The sequence below is a fragment of the Manis javanica genome, chromosome 9 (genome assembly GCF_040802235.1).
Source record: "Manis javanica isolate MJ-LG chromosome 9, MJ_LKY, whole genome shotgun sequence".
NCBI lineage: Eukaryota > Metazoa > Chordata > Mammalia > Pholidota > Manidae > Manis > Manis javanica.
In genome coordinates, this window is record NC_133164.1 from 104,501,304 (window position 1) to 104,525,150 (window position 23,847).

Sequence of the window (23,847 nt, forward strand, 5' to 3'; positions counted from 1 at the left end):
CTTTCATTTTATAAACAAGAAGCTAGAACTAATTTTTTTTCCTTCTCTCATGACAGAGTAGTCATCTTATGGTCATGAAAATCTGATGTATTGAAATGGCATTTTATAAGCTTTAAATGAATTAAAAGTTTAAAGTTTCTTTAAGTGGCCTTGCTTTTTTTTCAAAATAGTAAGGTTTGTTTTGTGGTACTCACTAGCACTGGGCACTTAGGTTTTTTAACAGATTATTGAGCTACAGTTCACATAACATGTAATTCACTCATTTAAAATACATAATTCAGTAATTTTTTAGTATGTTGAGAGCTGTGCAGCTATCACCACAATCAATTTTAGAACATTTTCATCATCCCAGAAAGAAACTCTACCTTTAGTTATCACCTTACAACCTCCCCTCCCCGCCCAATTTCTCCCAGGCCTGGACAACCACTAATCAACTCTCTCTGTCTACACGATTGCCTATTACAATATTTTGTAATAGTGGAATCATATAATGTGGTCTTCTGTTAGTTACTTCATTAAGCATGTTTTCAAACTTCAATCATGTATATGTGTGTACTTTATTCTTTTTATGGCTGAATAATACTACATATACCACATTTTGTTCATCCATACGTCAGTTGATGGACATAAGGAATTCCACTTTTTGGCTGTATTATGAATAATACTGTTAATGAATTATGAATATCGGTGTACAAGTTTTTGTGTGAACATACATCTCATTTCTCTTGGGTATATACTGAAGAGTGGAATTCCTGGATCATAAGGTAACTAACTTTTTGAGGGGCTGCAAGTGGCTGTACCATTTTAACATTCCCATCAACAGTGTGGGAAGGTTCCAATTTCTTTAGTCTATAATGAACACTTGTTATCTATCTTTTCAATCTTAACCATCCTAGTAGATGTGATGTAGTACTATGGTGGTGGTTTTTGATTTGCATTTCTCTGATGATGTTGATTCAGGTTTGTTTTTAAACACAAACATGTTAGGGGAAGGGGGCAGTGGATGCTTCTAAACCACAGGTGGGTTAATTGAAGGTTGTTATGATCCCCACTTAAGTTTATTCCCACTTGCAATATACTGTGATTTTTCCAGGTCAGGTAATCCTTAATGCCATGTTATGTTCACATGTCCAGTATAACAATCTGGATTACATTTTCTGTGTTGATTCAAATTGAGGGTGTTGTAATTAAGCCTTATGAAAGAAAAATGCCAGAATTTTACTCCTTTCAGAATTTATCTTTTGGAAAGATAATACCCTGAAAGTGCTGACAGTGACCTTTATAAAACACATTGGTTAAGTAATAGGTTTTGTAACAAACTTATGTGAAAGTAACCATAGAAAACATATTTAAGTAAATGAAAACCAAGGTAAATTGTTGATTAGCTCAGGAGTGGTGATCAGAAATACCTTCTGGATCTGAGCCAAAAAGACTATTTAAAACCTTTGGTTAGTTTGAATTGTCTTTATCAACAATTTAGTTCAATTATAAAAGGAAGATGGTTCTATTTCTCTGATAGCCTTAATTTTACCATCTGGTGTAACAGATGAAATCTGTTACAGTTTGATGGATCAGGTATAGTGTATAGTAAGGAGGCAACCCAAGTTTAAGCAGTATAGCCAGTCATTATAAGTCTTCTGGTTTGAGTGCTGTAATTATATAAACAATCCATTGTGGAAGGAAGGTTTGCTGAAGAGCTTAATGAATAATTTTTATTACCTCTGCAGATACAAGTGAGTCACAGTGTCTTATAGTTTCATGGTTGTGACTACCTGTAGTATGTGCTGCTGATTTAGGCTAAGGCAGTCATAACTGCAATTGTTTACAACATACTCTAAACAGCCTCTGTATCAAGATCCTTTGGCTATTTTTTAATGACTCATGGCAGGGGTGGGGGTATGTTGAGAGCATGTTTGAACCCTGGGAATTTGTAAGTAAGTTTTATTCCATGCTCCCAGATGATAAGATTATGTATGTACCGTACTTGGTTAGTGATGGTTAAAAACATTTTTTTAAGTGGTTGTAAAGACCCAATTGTAAAACACAAAGCTATCAAACTTCTAGAAGGTAACATAGGAAAAAATGTAGATGACCTTGGGAATGGTGATGACTTTTTAGATACACCAAAGGCACAATTCGTGAAAGAAACAATTGATAGGCTGGACTTCATTAAAATTAAAAACTGCTTGTGCAAAACAATGTTAGGAGGGTGAGAATTTAAGCCGCAGACTGGGAGAAAATATTTGTTAAAGACACATCTGGTAAAAGACAGTTATCTAAAATATAGAAAGCTCTTAAATTTCAACAGTAAGAAAACAAACAGCCTGATTAAAAAATGGGCAAAGACCTGAATAGATACCTCACTGAAGAAGATATACCAGTAGAAGTAAGCATATGAAAATATATTCAAAGCCTTACATCATTAGAACATTACAAATTAAATGCCTAGATGCTATGCCATACCTAGCAGAATGACCAAAATCCAAAACACTGAACACCAGTGCTGGCAAAGATGTGGAGGAGCAGGAACTCTCCTTTGCTGCTGGTGGGAATGCAAAATGGTACAGTCACTCTGGAAGACAGTTTGGTGGTTTCCTACATAGCTAACATGCTCTTACCATACAATCCAGCAGTCATGGTCCTTGGTATTTACCCACATGAATTGAAAACTTACATCCACATAAAAACCTGCACATAGATGTTTGCAGCAACTTTATTCAGAATTGCCCCAAACTTGGAAGCAACCAAGGTGTCCTTTAATAGGTGAATGGATAAATAAATGGTGGTACATCCACACAATGGAATATTATTCAGCACTAAAAATAAATGAGCTATCAAGCCATGGAAAGATATGGAAGAACTTTAAATGCATATTGCTGAGTGAAAGAAGCCAATCTGAAAAGGCTACATACATAGTGTATGATTCCAACTATATGACCCTCAGGGAAAGGCAAAATTACGGAGAGAGTAAAAAGATGAGTGGTTTCTAGGGATAAGGGTGGGGAGAGGATGAATAGACAGAGCACAGAGGACTTTTAGGGCAATGATACTGCAGTGTTAAATACATATCATTATGTATTTGCCCAAACCCATAGAATGTACAAAACCAAGGGTGAACCTTCATGTCAGTCTTAATGTAAACCATCACTTCGGGTTTATAGTGTAGGTTCATTGGTTGTAACAAATGTACCACGGTGGTGTGGGATGTTCATAGTAGGTGAGGTTTTACTTGAGTGTGGACAGGGAACTCTCTCTACTTTCTGCTCAATTTTACTATGAATCTGAAACTACTCTGAAATACAAAGTGTATTAATTTCCTTTTTTAAAAAAAAGTGGTTGTAGAGCTATTTGGCTTTTCAAATATTTGAATCTCTGCTCTGTGCTGTGCTAGGTAATACCTTCCAAGAGGTCACAGCCTGGTGGAAAAGTTCAGAATCTAATGGACTCTTGGGAAATCTTGAAAATATAATGGTTTCTGGGCATTGTGGGATTTCTCATTTTCAGACCTGACTTTGTTATGCTGTCTGTCTTGAAGTCTTTTAGGAATAATAGTTTGGCCAGGTAATACATACATACATAATTGACACATTATACCTCTTCAGAGAATGAGATGGCCTAAGTTTTGTCCTCTATTGATGCTAGAAGATAGGTAATGAGTAGAGAAGTAAATAGGAATGTGATCTGCTATTTGGAGAGGATTATTTTGTTTATTGTTATATGCTGTGTATTTTGTTTAAATACATGGTTAAAGACAACATTTTTTCATGCATCTCAAGATTAATGGTTTGGGTTCTAAGCCTTTTGTTTATCTGATTAAGTACTTTTATGCATCCTTTGATTTCTTTTATTGTCAAGGATAATTATACTTGCTCATATATGGGTTTTAGCTTGTCGTATTTTAAAAAATTTTAATTTCTTCTTTGAATAAGGAACATAGTTACATGGTTTATAAATGAAAGTTATATTTAAAAAAGTTTGCATTAAATAGCCTTGCCTCTACGGTCCTTGTCTTTCTTTCCTACAACTTCTGTGGAGACCATTCTGCTTGTGTCATCTTCCAGTACTTTTTAAAACACAGGTATAAGCAGATACATTATTTTAGCAAGTTGGCTTTTCCTAGAAAAAAAGGTGATATGATTTATCAGCCATAATTTATTGCATGCTGAAAGAACATCCAGTAGTTACATAGGGATGAAATAAAAGTGGTAACCCATTCTTGCTCTACTAGCCCATGGCATGGCTGATGAAAAACCTTGAAATTACTTACGAACTCCCTAATTCATCCTGAAAGGCAAATGGTTACAGGGGATATCAAAAATAAAATAATAAGTAACATTTATTGACAGCTTATTATATACTATGCCAAGTTTACAACAACCCTATGAATAAAAGCTGTACACTTTACATTCCCATTTTATAGATAAGAAAATTGAGGTTCCATTTAGGTTAAGAAACTCAATTATGTTATTTGCAGATCATCAACGTGACAATATATTAAGAGCATTTTTAAACATTTAAGTAGAGAGAAACTAGTTCAATGAAATCCTATCTACCCATCACTGAGATTCAGTAGTTAAGATTTTGTATTTGCTTTATATGTCCTTTTTTCTTTATTTTAAAGCAAGCCTTAGATACGTTATTTTGTACCTGTGTACTTAAGTATGCATCTCTCAAAAATGCAGATATTTTCTTATATAGTGACAATGCCATTTATTACAGTCCTCCAAATAGCTAGAATGATAAATAAAAAAAGTTAGCCATATGACCAAGGCCATCAGTTAAGCCTAAAGAAAATTTTCAGCAATTTGGTTTTGATTTCTTAACTGTTCCTTTTACGCATATGGGTGCTTTTCCCAAGTACAGTAATGGCTGACCCATGCTGGCTGAGCTAGATAAAGAATACAGAGGCATGTGGCACCGAAGTTATCTTGGTAGTGAAATGAGCCTCTTGCTAAGCTCCAGGCCACCTTTCCTGACTACCAGTTAAAATCTACATAAAAGCTTTAAATTTTTAAATAGTCCTCTTCTGAGAACTAAATGAAACTCTGAGTTTTAAATAAACTGTGTATTGGTTTTTGAGGTATGGAATCTTTTTTGATGGACTCACAGTGTTAAACTTACCCTTTTTTTTTAAAGGTCTTTGATTTGCGTCAGTGTCACCGTCAGATGCAGCAGCAGGCGGCCACTGCTCAAGCTGCAGCCGCTGCCCAGGCAGCAGCCGTGGCAGGAAACATCCCTGGCCCAGGATCAGTAGGTGGAATAGCTCCAGCTATCAGTAAGTATGCTTTTGATTTTTTTTTAAAGTGTAATAGTTGGCATTTTACCTTGATTTCACTCAGTTGATTAGTTACTTTAAGCAATAATAGAAATTAAAGTTATTTTTACTGGGATAGTAACATTTTTGAATTTGTAGAAAACTGTTCTTCTGTAATAGTTGCCCTTTGTATAGGACCCTGTTTTCATTCTTTTTGTATCAAAAAAGGGAGTATGGGATAAAGGAGAAAGGGGGTTATTGTTATATTATGTTGATCAATCTCCCCTTTTTTTGTTGATGCTTTTAATTCCTGCCTCACCAGCCAGGGTGGGTTGTAATTGCTGACCTGTTTGGCTTTATTCTAGAAGGAAAGCATATTTCAATTTCAGAATTAGGTACCTCTCCAATTTTTTTTTTAAGTATGCTAAGCATGGAGAGAAAACTAGGTGAGGGTGGTATTTTGATAACTTGTAGACTTTTTTTTAATTTTAGGGTAAAATTGAACTGTGTGCCAGGTTTCACACTGATGGGGAATTTTTTACTGCAGAGTTAAACTCCTGACTATAGACTTTTATGATGGAAACACGTGGCACCCATCTTCCACGTCTGAAGGCATAACTAGTGATTCATTCAACCCCTGTTCTTAACCTCTTCAGTGTGGTAAGCAAATCACACTGGCTAAGAAAACTGCAGTGGCCCTGCAGGTTTCTCTACAGTACATGCAAATTCCTCCCATTAGTTTCATTGTAATATTGATGAATGCAGATTGACCATATGACTGTATGTTCTGACTGGAAAATTAGATGCAGAGTCTCCATTTGTGACTTACGTTCAGGAGTTTACAATTTAGAGGTAGATAAGGCATATTCATTTAGAGAATTTGATTTTTTTAAAACTTTGGGCATCTAAACCAGTAATTTGGTAGTTTTGATGTTATAAACATGTTTTTGCTAAGGAATCCAGACTGTTATTAAATTTCTCATTCTCATCGACTGCCCCCATTCAATAATTGCATAGTATCTCTGTTACATTGTGAAACTGAGAGACAGACGTCATCTGGGTCATCCAGGAAGTCTTAGTGGAACCAGTACCGTTAGAACTGTCTTGTTATTGATCATGTCTTACTCTGAACTAGGCTGTTTAGACAGACAGCAAGGTTCTTAGAACCAACCTGTGGACATGTACTATCTCTTAAGAACAAGTTATCACTTCACTCCCACTTCTAAGAGAAAAATAGGTGGGGTGTTGGTGAATTGTGGTAAATTACTTTATAATTGATGATAGCTTAAAGACCCATGTGGAATGTAAATTGTCTTAACCAAAAGTTTTCAGTCCCTGTTGATAAAGTTGAGATCTATACTTACTTCTTGGAACTTTGACAGAGAAGTTATATGCTGGGGAGAATGAAGTAAGAAAGCTGGTCACTTTATTAATGTAAAGTGTAGGGAGGATGGGAAGAGATCAGCCTGTCCCTCTGATGTCTTCCAAATTTTCTCTGTTAGGTTTGTCAGCTGCTGCTGGAATTGGTGTTGATGACCTTCGTCGCTTATGCATACTCAGGATGAGTTTTGTGAAAGGCTGGGGACCGGATTACCCAAGACAGAGCATCAAAGAAACACCTTGCTGGATTGAGATTCACTTACACCGGGCCCTCCAGCTCCTTGATGAAGTACTTCACACCATGCCTATTGCTGACCCACAACCTTTAGACTGAGGTCTTTTATTGTTGGGGCCCTTAACATTATCAGGATGGTGGACTATAAAATACAATCCTGTTTATACTCTGAAGATATAATTCACTTTCGTTCTGCTTTATCTTTTCATAAAGGGTTGAAAAATGTGTTTGCTGCCTTGCTCCTAGCAGACAGAAACTGGATTAAAACATTTTTTCCCCCTACTTAGAACTTTTCAGGCATGACTCAGAGCTTGAAGATTAGGAAAAACACATTCTTATTAAATCTCCACCAGTTATGTATGAGGGAATCATCCCAATGCTGGAAAATATAGTCCTTTAAAATGTCTCAGAGCCTTTTTATGCAGAACATCAATACATGTGTTATTCTACAGAGTAAATTCAATATTGCTGATTTTAAAGACAGAGAAGTTCTCAAAGTTAATTCACCTGTAATTTTGTGTGCAAGTTATTAATGAACATACTTTATCCTAAAATATTGTGCCATGTGGGTGAGTTAATTTTATCAAGAGCAACTTTACTCTGTTTAAAAAATGAGATACTAATGTATTATAACCTTTTATCCAAAGTACTTTTTTTGCAAGATTAACTAGTGAAGATGATTTCAATTCAGATTATCTTGCTACTTTTATTTTTGCCAAGGCAAATAACTAATTTGTATGTATATTGAGAAGTCCTTAAAATTACCAGACAAAGAAATATCACTTAAAATTACATTTGTTATCTCTACTGGATAACTTTTATCAAGAAGTATACTTTTGCCCTGTTAGATGTATTCTTCTTTCTAGACACAAGGTTGGTCACTAAGAAGCCTAGAAATTTCTTTGCTTCATTAATTCATAGGGAAAGGTTTTATATTTTAAAAAACACTAAAAGCAGTGTCACTCCACATATGATCTCACTGTTCTGCAAAGGTGGCAATGCTTAAATAATGAGTATTTTGGAAACTGCCAAATTCTGTGTTAAATACTGTGCAGAATAATAGAAACATTACAGTTATTAGTAGGTAGTTTGGATATTTTTGTACTTGATTTAATGTGTGACTTTTTTTCGTATACTGTTTAAATCATGTATGTTATGACATTGTTTAAAATTCAGTTTTTGTATCTTGGGGCAAGACTGCAAACTTTTTTATACCTTTTGGTTATTCTAAGCCCTTTGCCATCAATGATCATATCAGTTGACAGTGACTTTGTATAGAGAACTTAAGTAGAAAAGTTGCAAATGTATTGACTGTACCACAGACACAATATGTATGCTTTTTACTTAGCTAGTAGCATAAATAAAACCGAATCTCAACATGCAAAGTTGAATTCTAGGTTTGATTTTTAATTTTTTTTTCTTTTTGCACTTTTGAGTCCAACCTCAGTGGCAAGACACCTTCTACTAAATGACAGGCAACAGCCAGTACTATTGGGCAGCTTTGGTTTTTTCCCTCACGCTCTCCCAGGACTTCCCCATGGACATTGTGTATCAAGTACAGAGTTGGTTATTTTTGAGCTTTCATTTTACTGTAGCAAAAATAGGCCTGATTGTTTACAAGACTAGATGGGTTGTCTACAGGATAAGTAGTGTGACATAAAATCAAGATTATCTTTCAGATGCTTTTACTTTTTACCTGGAGGGCCTTTCTGAATGTAGTAAGATTCTTTAAAGTGTGCTACAAGTTTGAGATATGAGAAACACCTATGCATGATAATCATCCTTCCTTCAGCTTACATGAACAAGTCTTCTACTTCCTTGCTCAGAAAGTCATCTTAATCAGACCATCCTGGAACCAGACCAACCTGGACTGAGTTGGCTTATTGCTGTGATTTAGACATAGATCTTGATCCAAGCTACATGTCTCTTGTTTTTAAAATAACTTCTCTACCAGGTCATTTGTACTCTTGAGTACTTAGAGATACTTTTGTTTAAAACCGAATTTTAATCTGTAAAACTTTGGTGATTTAACTTCTTTGGCAGATTTGAAAAAAATGTATCTTCTCTAGAAATTATTGACTGTCTCTTTTACTGTGAATGAAGAAAGGAGTAAGAGGAGAGTCTTTCAGAGTTAACAGATTTTTAAAATCCAGATTATTTCATTAGAACCATAAGCATGCTATGCTATAGTCCGTTGCCTCCTTTTCTGCTTTAAGGAAGGTTTCATGTTTACACATCTGGTGAAAGTGTGGAAAATACTTGCTAAGAAGTCTGACTTTGAGGCCAAGCCACCTATCTTGTTTTTTTTCTGCTAAGAACCATAAAAGCTCTACAAGCATATAAAAGAATTTCTGGTTATCAGTTGTTTTATATTTGTACTAGATTTAGTCACATGCTTTTGAGAAAATATCTAGTATGTTATGGTCAGCTGTTCTGGAGAGCTTAGTTGTTAGTTGGTGTTTCAGTTTCCGAGAGGCAGCCATTTTTGATGAGTGAGACTAAGGAATCACTAGGTTTAAAATTTTACGGCTCCTTTAAGGGTAGAAGAGTTTCAGCAGTTCTTGGAATCTGATTATTATGAGGATATGGTTCTGGGTGGGTTTTCTTAGCAAGTTCATATCTCAAAGACTCTCAGAATATCGAGTCTCCTTGAAAACTTGAGAGAGAAACGAAATACATACCTTTATAATCAGTCTGAGGCCCATTCCACTTTGTCCAGTGCCTTTCAGGGCATTATCAAAAGGAATCCTTAATGGTGTTGCCTTTATTTTCAGGAAGTAGATTCTTTTGTGGAATATAGTCTATCTCACTTTGTGTAGTATACTACTCCTGGTGTAGAAAGGTAATGATACTAAATACTGCCATATACCCTTGTTTTCCCAGAAGCTTGGCTCACTGGTACTGACCTGCCTGGTACATAGGTCTCCCATCCCATTCCTCCTGTAAACATTGTAGGTTTTCAGGTTGGGTGGTCTGACTTAAGGGTAACCATACTTAGAATATCTCGGTAAACTGAATACACAATAGCTTTGTTGTATTTCAAAGCTAAAGGTCCGTTCTTGTGGGAAAGGGTGTGGTGTAAAGGGGGTATTTGTAATAGAAATGTTGAAGGTGAAATAAAATGTCCTGTCTTCCAGATGATAAATACCTTATTTAAAAGTGTATTGCAGTTATCTTTTTGACTGTGGCCATCTGGAGAAGGGAAATAACACATTTTCCCATGGTGCTCCTTAAGTATCTGTGGAGGTTAAAGAATGTAAGGTGATATATGTCTACTCCTAGTTTGGTGGTAACTGGTTAATTGTTAACTAGCTGTGTGTCAATCAGGTAGTTAAGATCCTTTTTGAGAACCTTTGGGGAGAAGCAGTTTTGTTCTGAGTTTGGGTAGAATCCTTTTTGTTGATAGTTTCTATAATTTGCTGCCTTTATCATTAAGTCATTTTTCCAGGCATTTTATTTAACGATTGCAGATTGGGAAAATGGTGAATTTTAGGTCACTGAGGTAAATGAGAATATGAAAGCAATTACCTGTAAAGTCAGTTAACTCATTTGTAGATGGGGATTGGCTAAGACTGGCAGATAATAGCATGAAAAAAATATTTTTTTCAAAGCCCTTTAATACACTGTTTCACTTGATCTTTACAATAACTCTGTGAGAAGGGGTTAGAGAGAAGGAAATCCTTGTTTTCTTCTTTCTAAAGCCAAAATCCATTGCATTGTAGGTAACTATCAATAAATAATTGCCTAAACCATACTTTGCAAGATGATAGAAAACAGGCTGTGATAGTCTTCTGTGCAAGCCTTTCCATTTTTTTCTGACAATTAGATAATTTCTTTTCTCCTGAGATATATCAGGAAGGATGTAAGAAGTTAGCGTCTATTCACAGCAGTGTCCTCCAGCCCAGACTTGACCCAGTGCTACCGGGTTGCTTATCGTGTTTATCTGGTATCACTCTGGAGTGGAATTTTCTGTGTAATCCAAACTTGCCTTATTTAAGCAGTAAAGCTTTTTTATTTTAGCCATTTTTTGAATGGAGTTTTTAATATGTATATCAGAGAACATACTGGATATAACATTTGTAGACTTTAGGGGCTGCTAAGACAGGCAGACTGTTTGGCCTTTGCAAATGGTTATACCCCACTGTGGTGTTGAGTGTTTGGTTTTATATACACACCCTCCAGCCTTCTCCCTTTCTGACAGTGACCACTTCCTACGTGCCTCCCCTCTGTAGTTTCTTCTTCCCTTTCTGATTAATATTTCCACCTGCTTGGGCAAGGAAACCAGATAACCAAACTTTTGTAGAACTTTCTTTAAAACACATGGACAAACTGGGATGGGACCCAAGAAACTTTACTAAGTGTTGAAAAGGACATCAGTGCTTTTGGTGTTTGACATCAGTTTGACTGCTTAGGGGGCTTCCTGATTCCTGCTGTGTTGCAGGTAGTTGAGGTAAAAAGAAGTGAGTCATACTCATATTTTCCCCCTTTTGAAAGGTTTCATTGCTTCCACCTGAATGCTGCTCATACAAAACTGGGCTTTATAAGGGTTACTAAATTAGCATCAGTAGCCAGAGGCAGTACTGTTGCATAGAGGACACCAGCAAATAAAACAAATGAACAACAAAAAACAAACCTTGGAATATAAGAGGGTAATTTTTATTTTGTTTTGGTGTCCCCTTTTGAGCCCTACCTTCTGGCCTTCCTTCTCTATTAGATGTTTTTGACCTGTGGTGCCTTTATGAGAATTGAGGTCTGATATTCTGCCCCAAGGAGTAGCTACAGTAAGTGCTGATGTTTTCAGGGATTTTAATATCAGACTTGAAGAATGACTGAACCTTCTTTCTTTTCTTTCTTCCGTTCTTTTGTTCTGTTTACGTAGGAAGGACTGAGAAAACTCTGGTGAAGACAATCATTTCTCTCTTGATGTGGATAATTTTCACAGTTTACTTAAGATGCTTTCTCAATGGGTCTCAGAGCCAGTGTTCTTGTTCAGCCTGAAACTAGTGGCTCTGGGTGGGGCCAGTAATATTCTCTGGTTTGCACTCTGCCACTAATTTGATGTATGACCTTGGGCAAGTCATTTACCTTCTCTGGGCCTCAGTTGCCTCATCTGTAAAATGGGGGAGTTGGACTAGATAAGTTCTTCCAGCTCTAATCTAAGTGACCTTGCCTACCTTACAGCAATTTTTTATTTCTTTACCTTTGCTCTGCTGTTTGGGAGGCTTTTTACTTATTTCCACGTTATTCAGATGAGACTAGGCTTGATATTTTATTAGTATTCTGTGGACAAGAAGTTACATAATATGTCCTTAAGACTTAAATTTAACCAAAGGCCTAGCACCACCTTGGGGGCTGCAATAAATATTTTAAAAAAAACTGAGAAGTGGGGGAAAGCCTTCATTTTATTTTCCCATCATCTCTATTCAAGGTTTATTAAGGCAAATTTTTTTAAGTCGCGACATCCTCCCTTTTGGACTGGTATGTGTGTGACACCATCTCGCAAGTGCTATGTACTCATAATTTTCAGCTACAATGGATTGCAAACCTTAATGATGGAGGTTACTACTTTGGGTCTTTGGTCTCTTAACTCTTGTATGCTCGTAACAGGGAAATTCCTCTGAACTGCATCAATTAAGGTGGTTTATATGATTCAAGAAAACAATATCAGTGGATGATTATTTACTTTATTCTTGGCTCTTTTTTTGTCCATTTTGATTAGAAGACTTGGCTGGATTGTTTCTTTCAGAGTTTTCTTCCAGCCTATCCTTGGATGAGTATAATTAATGCACTTGGCTTTTTCAAGGACCTTGAGAGCCTTCCCTGGGGATGGGTGGAGGGTGGGGTGGGCAGTCCTGGTAGAGGCCAGCTCTGGCGTGGCTGGGAAGGAGGGGCTGAAACCAGCTGCTGTTGCTATGGCTGCTTGTCATTGATAGAAGGACTCATGAGCTTGGACTGGTTAAAAGGCTAAGACATGGGAGTTGACAGACTTCCTCCAAGTACTGAGTTCTGACTGATGCCTTGGACTTGTGATCTAAGGGAAAAGTGTGAATGCTTGTAAATGATGAAAAGCTGGTGGGCTGCAGAACCGTTTGGAGGAAGCGACTGGGGTTTGAGGACAGATTTGGTGGTGGTATTTCCCAACTCTGTCTCCTCCCCTAAAGTCAGAGGAATGCAGCTATGCCAAAACCCAGAGAAGAGCCACACAGCTGCTGCATTTGGGAAAACTGGCCAGCTAAAGCTCCAGTAGTGTTTTGGTGGCTTTCTGTATACTTTTGCCTGATTGAAGTCTGTGGCTAAAAATAGTTGAACCTCTCCTGAGAACTCTGTAACAAAAATATGTTTTTGATTAAAAGAGAAAGCCAATTAAATCATTATGTGCTCATTCTTTTTCTTAAGCTGTGGATGTCTTGGATTTGCAAAGAGTTCCTAATAACTTAGCAAATTCTCAGACCTGAGGGTAACATTTCCCTTCATTGCTTTGTGACCACTGAAATGGGAAATACAGCATTTCAATACGACTGTGGAAGAACAATCCTCATTCGTTTCTCATTTCTAAAAGGAAAGGGTGGATGATGGTGGTTGGAGAAGAGGTGGGTGATAGGGTATTATGAAAACCAAGATTCTTGAAGTACAGGTAGAAATTGGAAATTGGAGACCTTGTCACTGCCCATCTAAGGATTAAGGAAAAAGCTGCCTGCTAGCTGCTTCTGTGAAATGGGAGTCACTGTAGGTTGGGAGGGATCTGGGGAGGTGATTCTATGGCCATGGCTTAGTGCAACCAAATCAATATTTTCTCTTTAATCTTGCTGACATAAGTTCCAGAGATGTTACCAGTCCAAGAGACTCATTCTCACTGACCTGAAGTTCATAATATTTTAGACTAGAACTTGAAGAGGGCAGTAGATTAGCATTCTGTTAGGGAAAGAAGTTCCTTTGTGGAGCACTTGAGGATAAAGAGCAATTATGTATTCTTCATCTCTCAGGCCTCTGCTCTTAATTCTTGATTCCTTGTGCTTCATCCCATCTTCTGCCTCATCACAATCCCCATAAATGGCAGCCTCAGAAGTCAAGACATTCACGACTCCCCTTCAAGCCCTTCCTGCCCCCGTCATTTCACTGTGACACATTTCAGGGCCCTTTCCCTTCAACCCTTTGTGTTCTAAAAGAGTAATAGAGAATACTTTCATATTCATAGTCCTGTTGGGCCATCAGTTGGTCTCAGACAGATGGTCAGGATGGGTCCACGGAGACCTGAGAATTTGTGGCCAGCAGACCTACCCTAAAAAAATGGCTAAAGGAAGTTTTCTGAACAGAAAGGAGATGATAGAAAGAAGAAAAGTTGGAACATGAGGAAGAAAAACATGGTAAGCATAAATAAGAGTACATACAATAAGCTTCCTTCTCATAATGAGTTTTCTAACTTATGTTTGAAAGTTGAAGCAGCAATTAAAACTAAGCTAATGTGATTCTAAATATATAGAGGAAATATTTTAAACTACTGAAAAATCTACATAAAGAGATACAGTCAGAAAGACTATAGATAAACCAAAATAGAATTCTTAAAAAATGCTTCAGTAACAGGGGGAGAAAAAGAGCAGAGAAAATAAAATGGCAAACTTAAACATATCAATAATTAATGTAAATGGTCTAAATAATACTGGTTAAAAAGACATACCGGCAGATTGGATGAAGAAACATGATCCAACTATATATTGTCTACAAAAACTCCAATCATGATATGGGCAAGTTGAAAGAAAAAGTATGGAAAAATATATCTCAGGTAAACATTAATCAAAGAAAAGCAGTAGTGGCTATGTTAACATCAGATAAAATAGATTTCAGAGCAAAGAAAAATACCACAGAGAGAGAGGGACATTATATAATGATAAAAAGGCCAATCCATCAAGAAGACACAGTAATCCTAAATGTATGTACCGAACAACTGAGCTGCAAAATATGTGAAACAACGGTAGAACTGAATGGAGAAATAAATCTACATCTGTAGTTGGGAACTCCAACACCTTTTTAAACAATTGATAGAAAACTAATAAAATCAAAGCTGTAGAACTCAACACCAACAACCAGTAAGATCTCATTGACATTAATGAACAAGCTTTCCAACAATAGCAAAATAGATACGTTTTTCAAGTGCAAACACAACATATACTAAGAAAGACCATATCTTGGATTGACCCAAGACTCAACAAGTTTGAAAGAATTGACATCATGTATTCTCTGACCACAGTGGAATCAAACTAGAAATCAACAGGTAGCAGGAAAATCTTTTTAACAATTTAGAAACCAAGCAACATGCTTGCAAATAATCCATGGGTCAAAGAGGAAGTATCAAGGGAAGTTTTTAAAAAATGAACTGAATGAAAAATGAAAAACACCAATATATGTGGGATACAGCTAAAATAATAGTGAAAGAAATTTATAGAACTAAATGCAAACAGGAAAATTATTAAATGATAAAGAGGAAAATCTTAAATAATACCCTAAACTTCCACTTCAGACACAAAAACCCCAAGCAAGCAAGCAAGCAAAAGGAAGGAAATACAAATAAGGAGTAGAAATTTATTATAAAGTTGAGACAGAAAACAAATATCAATGAAACAAGAGTTGGTTCTTTGGAAAGATCAGTAAAAATCAAACCTGGCAAGACTGACAAGGGTAAAGACACTAATTATCAATATGGGAATGAAACGGTATCACTTCAGATTTTGAAGACATCATAAAGATAAGGGAATAATGCAAATAGCTTTACACACAAATTTGTCAACTTAGATGAAATTGTCCAATTTGCTGAAAAACAAAGTTACCACACCTCACCTAATATGAAATTTTTGAATAACCCTATAGCTATTAAGGCAATTGAATTCATAATTATAAACCCCCACAAAAGAAATCTCCAGTCCCAGAAGGTTTCATGGGAGATTGTAACATGCAAAGAATTAATAACTATGCAGTCTTTTCCAGAAAAATAGAAGAGAGAGGAACACTTCCCAATTCATTTTATGAAGCTAGTATTACCCTGATACAAGACCAAAGATAATACAAAAAAAACACTACAGACCAATAATATCCTTCATGAATATACATGCAAAGACCCTTAAGACATTAGCAAATAGAATCCAGCAACATATAAAAAAAAATTATACATCATGACCAAGTAGGGTTTATTCTAGGAATCTCAGGCTTGGTTCAATATTTGAAAATAAATGCCTTTATATGCCACATCATCTAGCTAAAGAAAAAAATATTTCAGTTGATGCATCTACAAAAATCCTATTGCTAACATACTTACTAGTGAAAACTGAATGTTTTCCACCTAAGACTAGAAACAAGGATGTATGCTCTCATTACTCTTACTAAAAAAGTGCTGAAAGTTCTAGACAGTGTAACAAGGCAAGAAAATAAAAGGTGTACAAATTGAAAAGGAAGGAATAGAAGTCTCTATTTGCAGATGACATGATCATCTCTAGAAAATCCCAAGGAATGTATTAAAGCAACAATGGATAAATAAATCCACTAAGGTTACTGAATGTAAGATTTACATACAAAAGTCAACAGTAGTTTTATTATAAGCAATGTACAATGTACATCTGGACACTGAAGTTAAAATACAATACTATTTATGACTGCTTAAAAAAGCAATACTTATTTATAAGTCTAGCAAACAACTACAGGGTTTATATGCCGAAACTACATATGCTGATGAAATAAAGATCTAAAATGGAGAAACATACAGTATGTTAATGGATTGGAACACTCAAAATAATAGATCAGTTTCCCTAAATTGATATACAGGTGTAATGCATTTCCTATAAAAATCTTGGCAGGATTTTTTTTGTAGATATAGACAAGTTACTGTAAAATTTATGTGGAAAGGCTAAGATAATTTTGATTAAGAATAAAGTAGGAGTAAATCAGACTACCCAAATTCAAGACATTATATAGCTTTAGAGATCAAGATTGTGTGATATTGGAGAGAGAGAGATATAGATCAATAGAACAAAATAAAGAACCAAGAAATAGACCCACAAAAATATGCATGACTGACTTTCGATAAAGGTGCAAAAGCGATTTAGTGGAGAAGAGTTTTTTTCACCAAATGGTGATGGAGAAACTGGGCAGACAGAAAAAAAACCTTGACCCAAGTCTTAAATCTTTAACAAAAATTAAGTAAAAATACAAGACATGTAAAACTTAAAATTATAAAACTTTAAGGAAAAAAGGCGGGATCTAGAACTAAGAAGTTCTTAGACTCGATAACAAAGCACAATCCAGAAATGGAAAATTTGATTACTTGGATTTCATCAAAGTTAAAAGCATTTGCTATGTGAAAGACCCTGTTTGGAAGATGAAACAAGTTGCTGAGTGGGAAGAAACATTTGCAAGCCACATATCTGGTAAAACACTCAAATATATGAGGAATTCTCAAAACTCAACAATAAAAAAAAAATTCAATTAGGAAATGGCAAAAGACATGAAGTGACACTTTGCTGAAAAGGATACACGGATGGCAACTAAGTACATGAAAAGATGTTCAACACCATCAGCCATTAGGAAATTAAAATCACAAGGAGATACCACTACACACCTGTCAAAATGAGTAAAATAAAAAATAGTGACAACGTTATGTACTAGTAGGTATGCAGAGAAAATGGACCACACATAAATTGCTGGTGGGGAGGTAAAACGGTACAACCACTCTGGAAAACAGTTGGGCAGTTTCTTTTTTTAAAAAAAAAACTATGCATGCAACTACTACATACCCCACCAATTGCACTCCTGAACATTTGTCCCAGAGGACTGAAAACCTATATCTGAATTTTTATAACCTATAGCTAAAACATAGAAACTGCTTAGATACTCTTCAACAGATGAATGGTTATACAAACTGTGATACATCAACACCATGAACACTATTTGGCATATAAAAGGGGACAAACTACTGATACATGCCTGGGCACAAATTTGGATGAATCTCCAGAATATACTGCTAAGGGAAAAAAGACAATCCCAAAAGATTACAAATTATTCCAATTATAAAACATTGTTGAAATGATAAAATTGCAGGGATGGAGAGAACGGATTAGGGGTGGCCAAGGGGAGGTGCTCTGGTGGAAGGTGGTGGGTATGATCGTAAAAGCGTAAGAGGAATCCTTGTAGCAATGGAAATGTGTACCTTGACCAGTAACATGGATTTCCTGCTGTGGTATTATACAATATTGTGGTATTGCATTTTTAGTGAAAAGTCATTATTGTTAATTTCTCTGTATAATTTCTTACAGCTGCATGTGACTCTACATAAACTGCTTCAAAAAGATTAATTTAAAAAAGTAATTACTACAAGGCTTATAATGAAAGACTTTTTCCATTCCCATTCCTGGAGTACACAAATATAGCATACTATGTATGAATATAGTATACTCATACTGCCATTTCTTGATTTTTTTTTTTAAATTTAAACAACCTGTGACCTTCCTAGTCTGGGAAGTAAGGATTTTCTTCTCACACTATGGTCACTATCACCACTATTACCATTCTCTGTTGCAACTTTTGATTAATTCAGTACTCACAGCTGAGCTACTCAGTGTGCATTTTCTTTCTTGTGTAACTTTCTTTGGTTTTACTTTTTTCCTGAAGTTAATTGCCTCAATACTTTTTATTTTTCTATGTAGCCTCTTATTTTAGCCCCAAACTTTGCAACAGAATGATAAAATTCCTTGCATTTTGGGGAGTCACATCAGATAACCTTTCAGTTCCATTAAAATAAATAACTTTTCTGGAGGTGGCCTTCTATCTTCTCCAGTTTGCATGAGTAGCTCCTCAGGCCTACCTTATTGTAGTCATCATGCACATCTCTGCCACTAGTGATGGGATTCTTGGTGGGTCACTTCACTGAGACCAGAAGGCAAAGATAGGAGGTGGAGGATGTGACACCTTAGCAAGTTGCTAGTGAAAAGTGGTGGACAAGTGGACAAAGCTAAATGCATCCCTCCAAGGGAAGCTGAACAGAAGGTGCAGGAGGGTTTTAAAGTAAGTCAGGTGGCCCTGCTACTCGACAGCTAGCTGATGGGACCAGGAAGCAAGGGTCCCCCTGGGGAATGGGATCCATCCCACTAGTCCTGTCAGCTGCAGCTGGCACCGACGTCAGCGTGGAATCAGAATAATCAGAATAACCTGCTGTGGCCTCTAACTCAGTCTACATCCAGGATTCAGGACAGGCAACAGGCTCAGCCACCCATGCACGTTCTGCTGTACACTGAGTGGCCAGTGCTTGCTTTTCAAAATTCTGTTAACTTTCTCACCATCCCCATTTATTGTGGTTCTTGGCAGGTAAACATTTAATTTTAATTAAAACAATACCATATAACATTTGATAAGTAAAAAGAATGGACAGAATGTATATATGAACTATGCAGTGTAACAATAAAGTGAACATCCATGAACTCATTTCCCACTTTCAGAACTAGGAACAGTTGTGGCAGGAGCCCTTTACAAATCTCACGTGGGTTTGGGTGCTCAGGGCTGCTGGGTATTAGGGAAGCCTTTTAATAGTGGAAAAGCTGCAGAACTAGATCACGGGTCCATGTCCTGGTTGCAGGAGCATCTGGGAAAGCAAGTACTTGGCACAGTGCTTTTCTATAGTGGGAGGTGGGCACTTCGTCAGGAGGCAGGAATTCCTCGAGACTAGGGAGCACTCTGTCCTGGGTGGTGCCCAGGGAGTTGCCTACCTGTATTAGTTTTCTATTGCTGTGTAACAAATTAAACAGATAAAAAAAAACACCCATTTATTAATTGGGCAGGACATTTTCTCATGAAGCTGAAACCAGGGTGCTGGCCAGCTGCATCCTCATCTGCAGGCCAAACTAGGGAAAGACCTGCTTCCAAGCTCCCTCAGGTTGTTAGCAGAGTTCCTTTCCTTATGGTTGTAGGACTGAGGTCTCTGCTAGCTGTTGGCTGGGGACTTCTGTCTGCACCTAGAGGCTGGTCTCAGGTCCTTGCCACGTGGCCTCATCATCTCAGCTGTGATGAAAGTCCCTCCCTCTAGTCAAATCCCTCTCATGCTTTGAGCTCTTGGACTTCCCCTTATGTGATCAGCTGAAGAAAACTGCTTTTCTAGGTCTCATGTGATTGCATGAGCCCAGCCAAATAATCTTATGTTAAGGTCAACTGTGCCATACAACATAACCTAATCACAGGAGAGAAATCCCCATCATCTTCATGATCCCAGGGATTATTCAGAGCAGGTACACTGTGGGTACAGGAAATTTTGGGGTCCATCTTGCAATCCTTCTTACCACACCACCTGAAGGAGTGCAAAAGAAAGACTTTTTTCATTGGATAGGTTATATTTGAGCGTGCTCTGTGCTAGGCACAAGTGTGTGTGTGTGTGTGTGTGTGTCTGTGTGTAAAGGACCTCCAAAAAAGCCCAGATATAGTATCCACAAGGAGCTCATAGTCTGATAAAATCTTAGCAATTGCAGGAATCAGCCCCTGGATCTCTGCTTTCCCACGTAAACATCCCTAGCAACCAAAGCTATTTTTCATATAAAGTGGCCTCTACACTTCTCTCCATTACTACTTAGTAGGAGTAAAGGGAGTGAGGGGAAGACATAAATTTGCTTCAGACCAAAGCAGCATGTAGTCATTGCTTTCACTGAAGGCCAGCAGGGCCACCAGTCTCCTAAGGAGGGGGCTGAAGCATGAGGAAAGGCTTCCTGGAGGAGGTGGCCTTTGAACTTGGACTAGAGGATTTGGGAGAATTCTAGTATGAAGAGCTGGATATGGGAAGGGGATTCTAGGAATGACACAGCAAAGGCCTGGATGTGGAAGCCTAAGGGGCATTTCTGGGAAGGGCCAAACCACAGTGCATGTGAGAATGTGAGAATGGAGGGAGCAGCTGCAGGAAGGGAGTCATGGCTGGACTGTGACAAGGCTTAGGGACCAGGCAGAGGAGTTAGGACCTCAGTGAGAGCCGGAGGTCAGCTTGACTTATTATGATATTAAAATGCTTCTTTCCACTGCCCAGGAGGGAGAAGCGATAGTCCAAGTTAATATTCCATGGTAACACCTAAAGTGGAGACAGAGAGAAACACAGGCACTTAAGCCCGGAGAAACTCATTCCTGTGACTGCAGAGGCATCGCTGATAAAAAGCGAGGGAGCCACGGGAGTGCCAAGTGCCTCTCAGGGTGTGTGAGGCAACGCCATCTCATAAACGCTGCCGACCTTTTGCTCACTGTGACCAAGCCCTGAGAGCTTTAGTTTTAACGGAAAGTCAGACCACAAGCTAATTGCCTGTAACAATTGTTACAGGTTGAACGTGTCCCAGGAAAAAGATATGCTCAAGTGGTACCCGTACTTTATTCAGAAATAGGGTCTTTGCAGATGCAATCAAGTTAAGAGGACGTCACTGGGGAGGCCCTAACCCGGTGGGACCCGGCCCTCAAGAAGAGGAGGCGAGACACAGGCTGACACGGAGAGAGGGCTATGTGAGGATGGAGGTGGAGACGGGAGGGCCGCAGCCACACACCAAGGGACCAAGGGCCGCCGGCTGCTACCGGAGGCCTGGAGAGACTAGGAAGGGTCCTCCCCTGCAGGTTTCCCCAGGGCGGCTGTGCTGACACCCTGACCTTGGACTGCTCTCCACAACTGCGAGACACCGCCGCTGTTGTTGCATGCCGCCTGGTTTGTGCAGCTCTGTTTTGGCGGCTGCAGGGAAGTCGCACAGCATTCATTCATCCTGTCATTTGTTCATTCTTCGAACATACCGCGTCCCTAATGAACTGGGCTCTGCGCGTGGGGAGAGGGTGGCGACCCACGCAGTGGCCTTAAGGGATCCGCTGAGGTCCGGCCAGCGGAGGGCTGAGGGGCCTGCGCGGCGGGATGAGCGCGCCTGCGAAACCCCCCAGGACACCGCAGGGCAGGAGCACCTGCTGATCACCTCCTGGGGACCTGGAGGCGCCTTTCCTTGGCACATTGAGGACCAACACAAAGATAGGAGGGGGAACGACGGGCAAAACCTTCTGCCCAGGTGAGAAGCGGTGCGGCGTGTCTGGGCCTTCTGCTGGCCGGCACCGGGCACCGAATGGGCTGGCCCGCCCGGGCAGGGCTTGTCCCCGGAGGGGCAGGGGGGCCGTACGGCCCGCGGGTTGGAAGGAGCGGAGAGCCCCCGAGGGAACAGGCCGGGTCGACTCTCCCGACTGCCCGCTTCCGGCGACGACCAGCAGGTGTCGCCATTGCCCCGCGGAGGCAGCGCGGCGCCCGCTCTTTGATGCTCGTGCTTCCTCCTCCCGGGCCCGGGCCGCTCCGGCTTAGACGTGGTCCCCGGAGACGCCGGCGTTTGCGCGCCCCGTGGGGAGGCAACGGGGTCAGAGGCTGCGCGGGGAGGCTGGTAAGCAGGGACTTGCGGCTCCACAACCGCGCCGGAAACGCCAGCACCCGAGAGAAGGGGTCGGAGCCCGAGGCCGGGGCCCGGGTGCTCCCGCTCCGGGTTCAAACGGCCCCGCCGGCGCTGAGGCAGGCCCGCCGCCAGAGGCTTCCCCCGGGCTTGGGGCTGGTCTCCAGGGAGGGCGTGTGCCCGGGCCGGCAGGCCGCGGGCGGAGGGAGGGCCTGGGCGCGCAGCTGGGAGAGAACGCGGGGGGCGTGGGAGCACTGCAGGGAGCCCTCCCGGCGCTCGGGGGGGGCGCAGCGCCGCCGGGCACAGGTCTCCCCGCCCCGGGGCATCCCTCAGTCAGGGTGCGGGCCCCTCCAGGCTGTTGCTAAGAAGAGCTCCGCCCCTGTTGGTCGGCCAGCTCCAGGGCGCCGGTCTCCTGCCCCACGCCGCTGCCCCACCGTCGGGTCTCCAGCCGTGCTGCCTGGCTGGGCTACCGCCCAACCCCTGCTGACCTCAGCTTTTTTCAAAGCGCCTGCGGCCCTGTTTGGGGCCAGCCCCCACCCTCCCTGAGGTCCTCGAGCAGCGCAGTGCCAAGCCCTGGGGGTGGTCATAAAACATTTGTTTAGACACAGAGAACAGACCGGTGGTGGACACAGGGAAAGGGTTGGGGAGGAGTGAAATAGGAGGAGGGGGAATAAGTTAGTGAGAATGTTTGATGTCTTGATCTGGGTGGTGGTTACATGAGTACATAGGCATGTCAGAATTCACTGAGCTCAACGCTAAGATTTGTGCATTTTATTGCATGTGTGTCAACAGAAAATAAAATTAGAAAATTAATTAGATAAAAACCATTTATTTAGTGATGTAGTAGAAGGAGCCTGAGCTTTGAGGTCTGACCAGAGTGTTACCCCAGTACTCCTGGGAGTCTGCCTCTTGCCGCAGAGCAGCACCCAGGTAGGGCCACTGTGGCCTGTCTGTGCACCAGACAGGTTGCTAGGGACAGACAATCCAACTCAAAATAGTTTAAGCCAAAAAAAAAAAAAGGCAATTATTTATGTAAGTAGGAAGACCAGGGTGCTGTTTTGGGCACAGGTGGGTCCAGGGCTTTATGTAATTCCTTCTGGTAACACTGTCTCTCCTTGTGTGTCCTGAGAGGGGACTCCATTGTCGGCTGTCTTCGTGGCTGGTAAGGGTGGCCACCAGCAACTGTAAGCTTATGTTGTCTTCCTGTTTTAGAATGTAAGTTTTATTATTATTCAGATGTGGTGAGGGGAACAGATCAAGAGACAATTACACTGAAAAGATAGTTTGTTACAGTTCCCAAGAGGTGGGGGCTCACTATTGCCAGGAAGGGCCACAGGGGTCAGGAGGGGTCGTCAGGACGAAAGAGTGGACAAGGTCCTTTTTTATGGCTTTTGTGGGAAGGAATGGATGAGCAGGCTAAGCAGGCTAAGCAGGTTCAGGATTGGCCATTTTGAATAATTTCAGATGGCTCTGGGGCATAGGGGCTGTCCCTAGGGGTCTGATACCTGGCCCTGGGGTGATTAAGGCAGGGGGGAGAGGCCCAGAGTATAGGAGCCCAACAAGGGAGG

At 39.9% G+C, this 23,847-nt stretch overlaps 1 protein-coding gene across 4 annotated transcripts in view; it reads left to right on the forward strand.

The window, feature by feature from the left end:
• Positions 1-13,241, forward strand: part of SMAD4 (SMAD family member 4) — a 108,732-nt gene extending 95,491 nt beyond the window's left edge. For 3 of the 4 annotated variants that reach the window (XM_073213078.1, XM_073213079.1, XM_037016562.2), the window contains 2 exons: positions 5,137-5,275; positions 6,757-13,241. In XM_073213078.1, coding sequence (XP_073069179.1) covers positions 5,137-5,275; positions 6,757-6,968 — 351 coding nt within the window. In that variant the 3' untranslated portion in view covers positions 6,969-13,241. Of the gene's footprint in view, positions 1-5,136; positions 5,276-5,801; positions 5,915-6,756 lie in introns of all 4 variants that reach the window. The other variant, XR_005060829.2, reaches the window with a different exon arrangement.
• Positions 13,242-23,847: the final 10,606 nt, after the last annotated feature.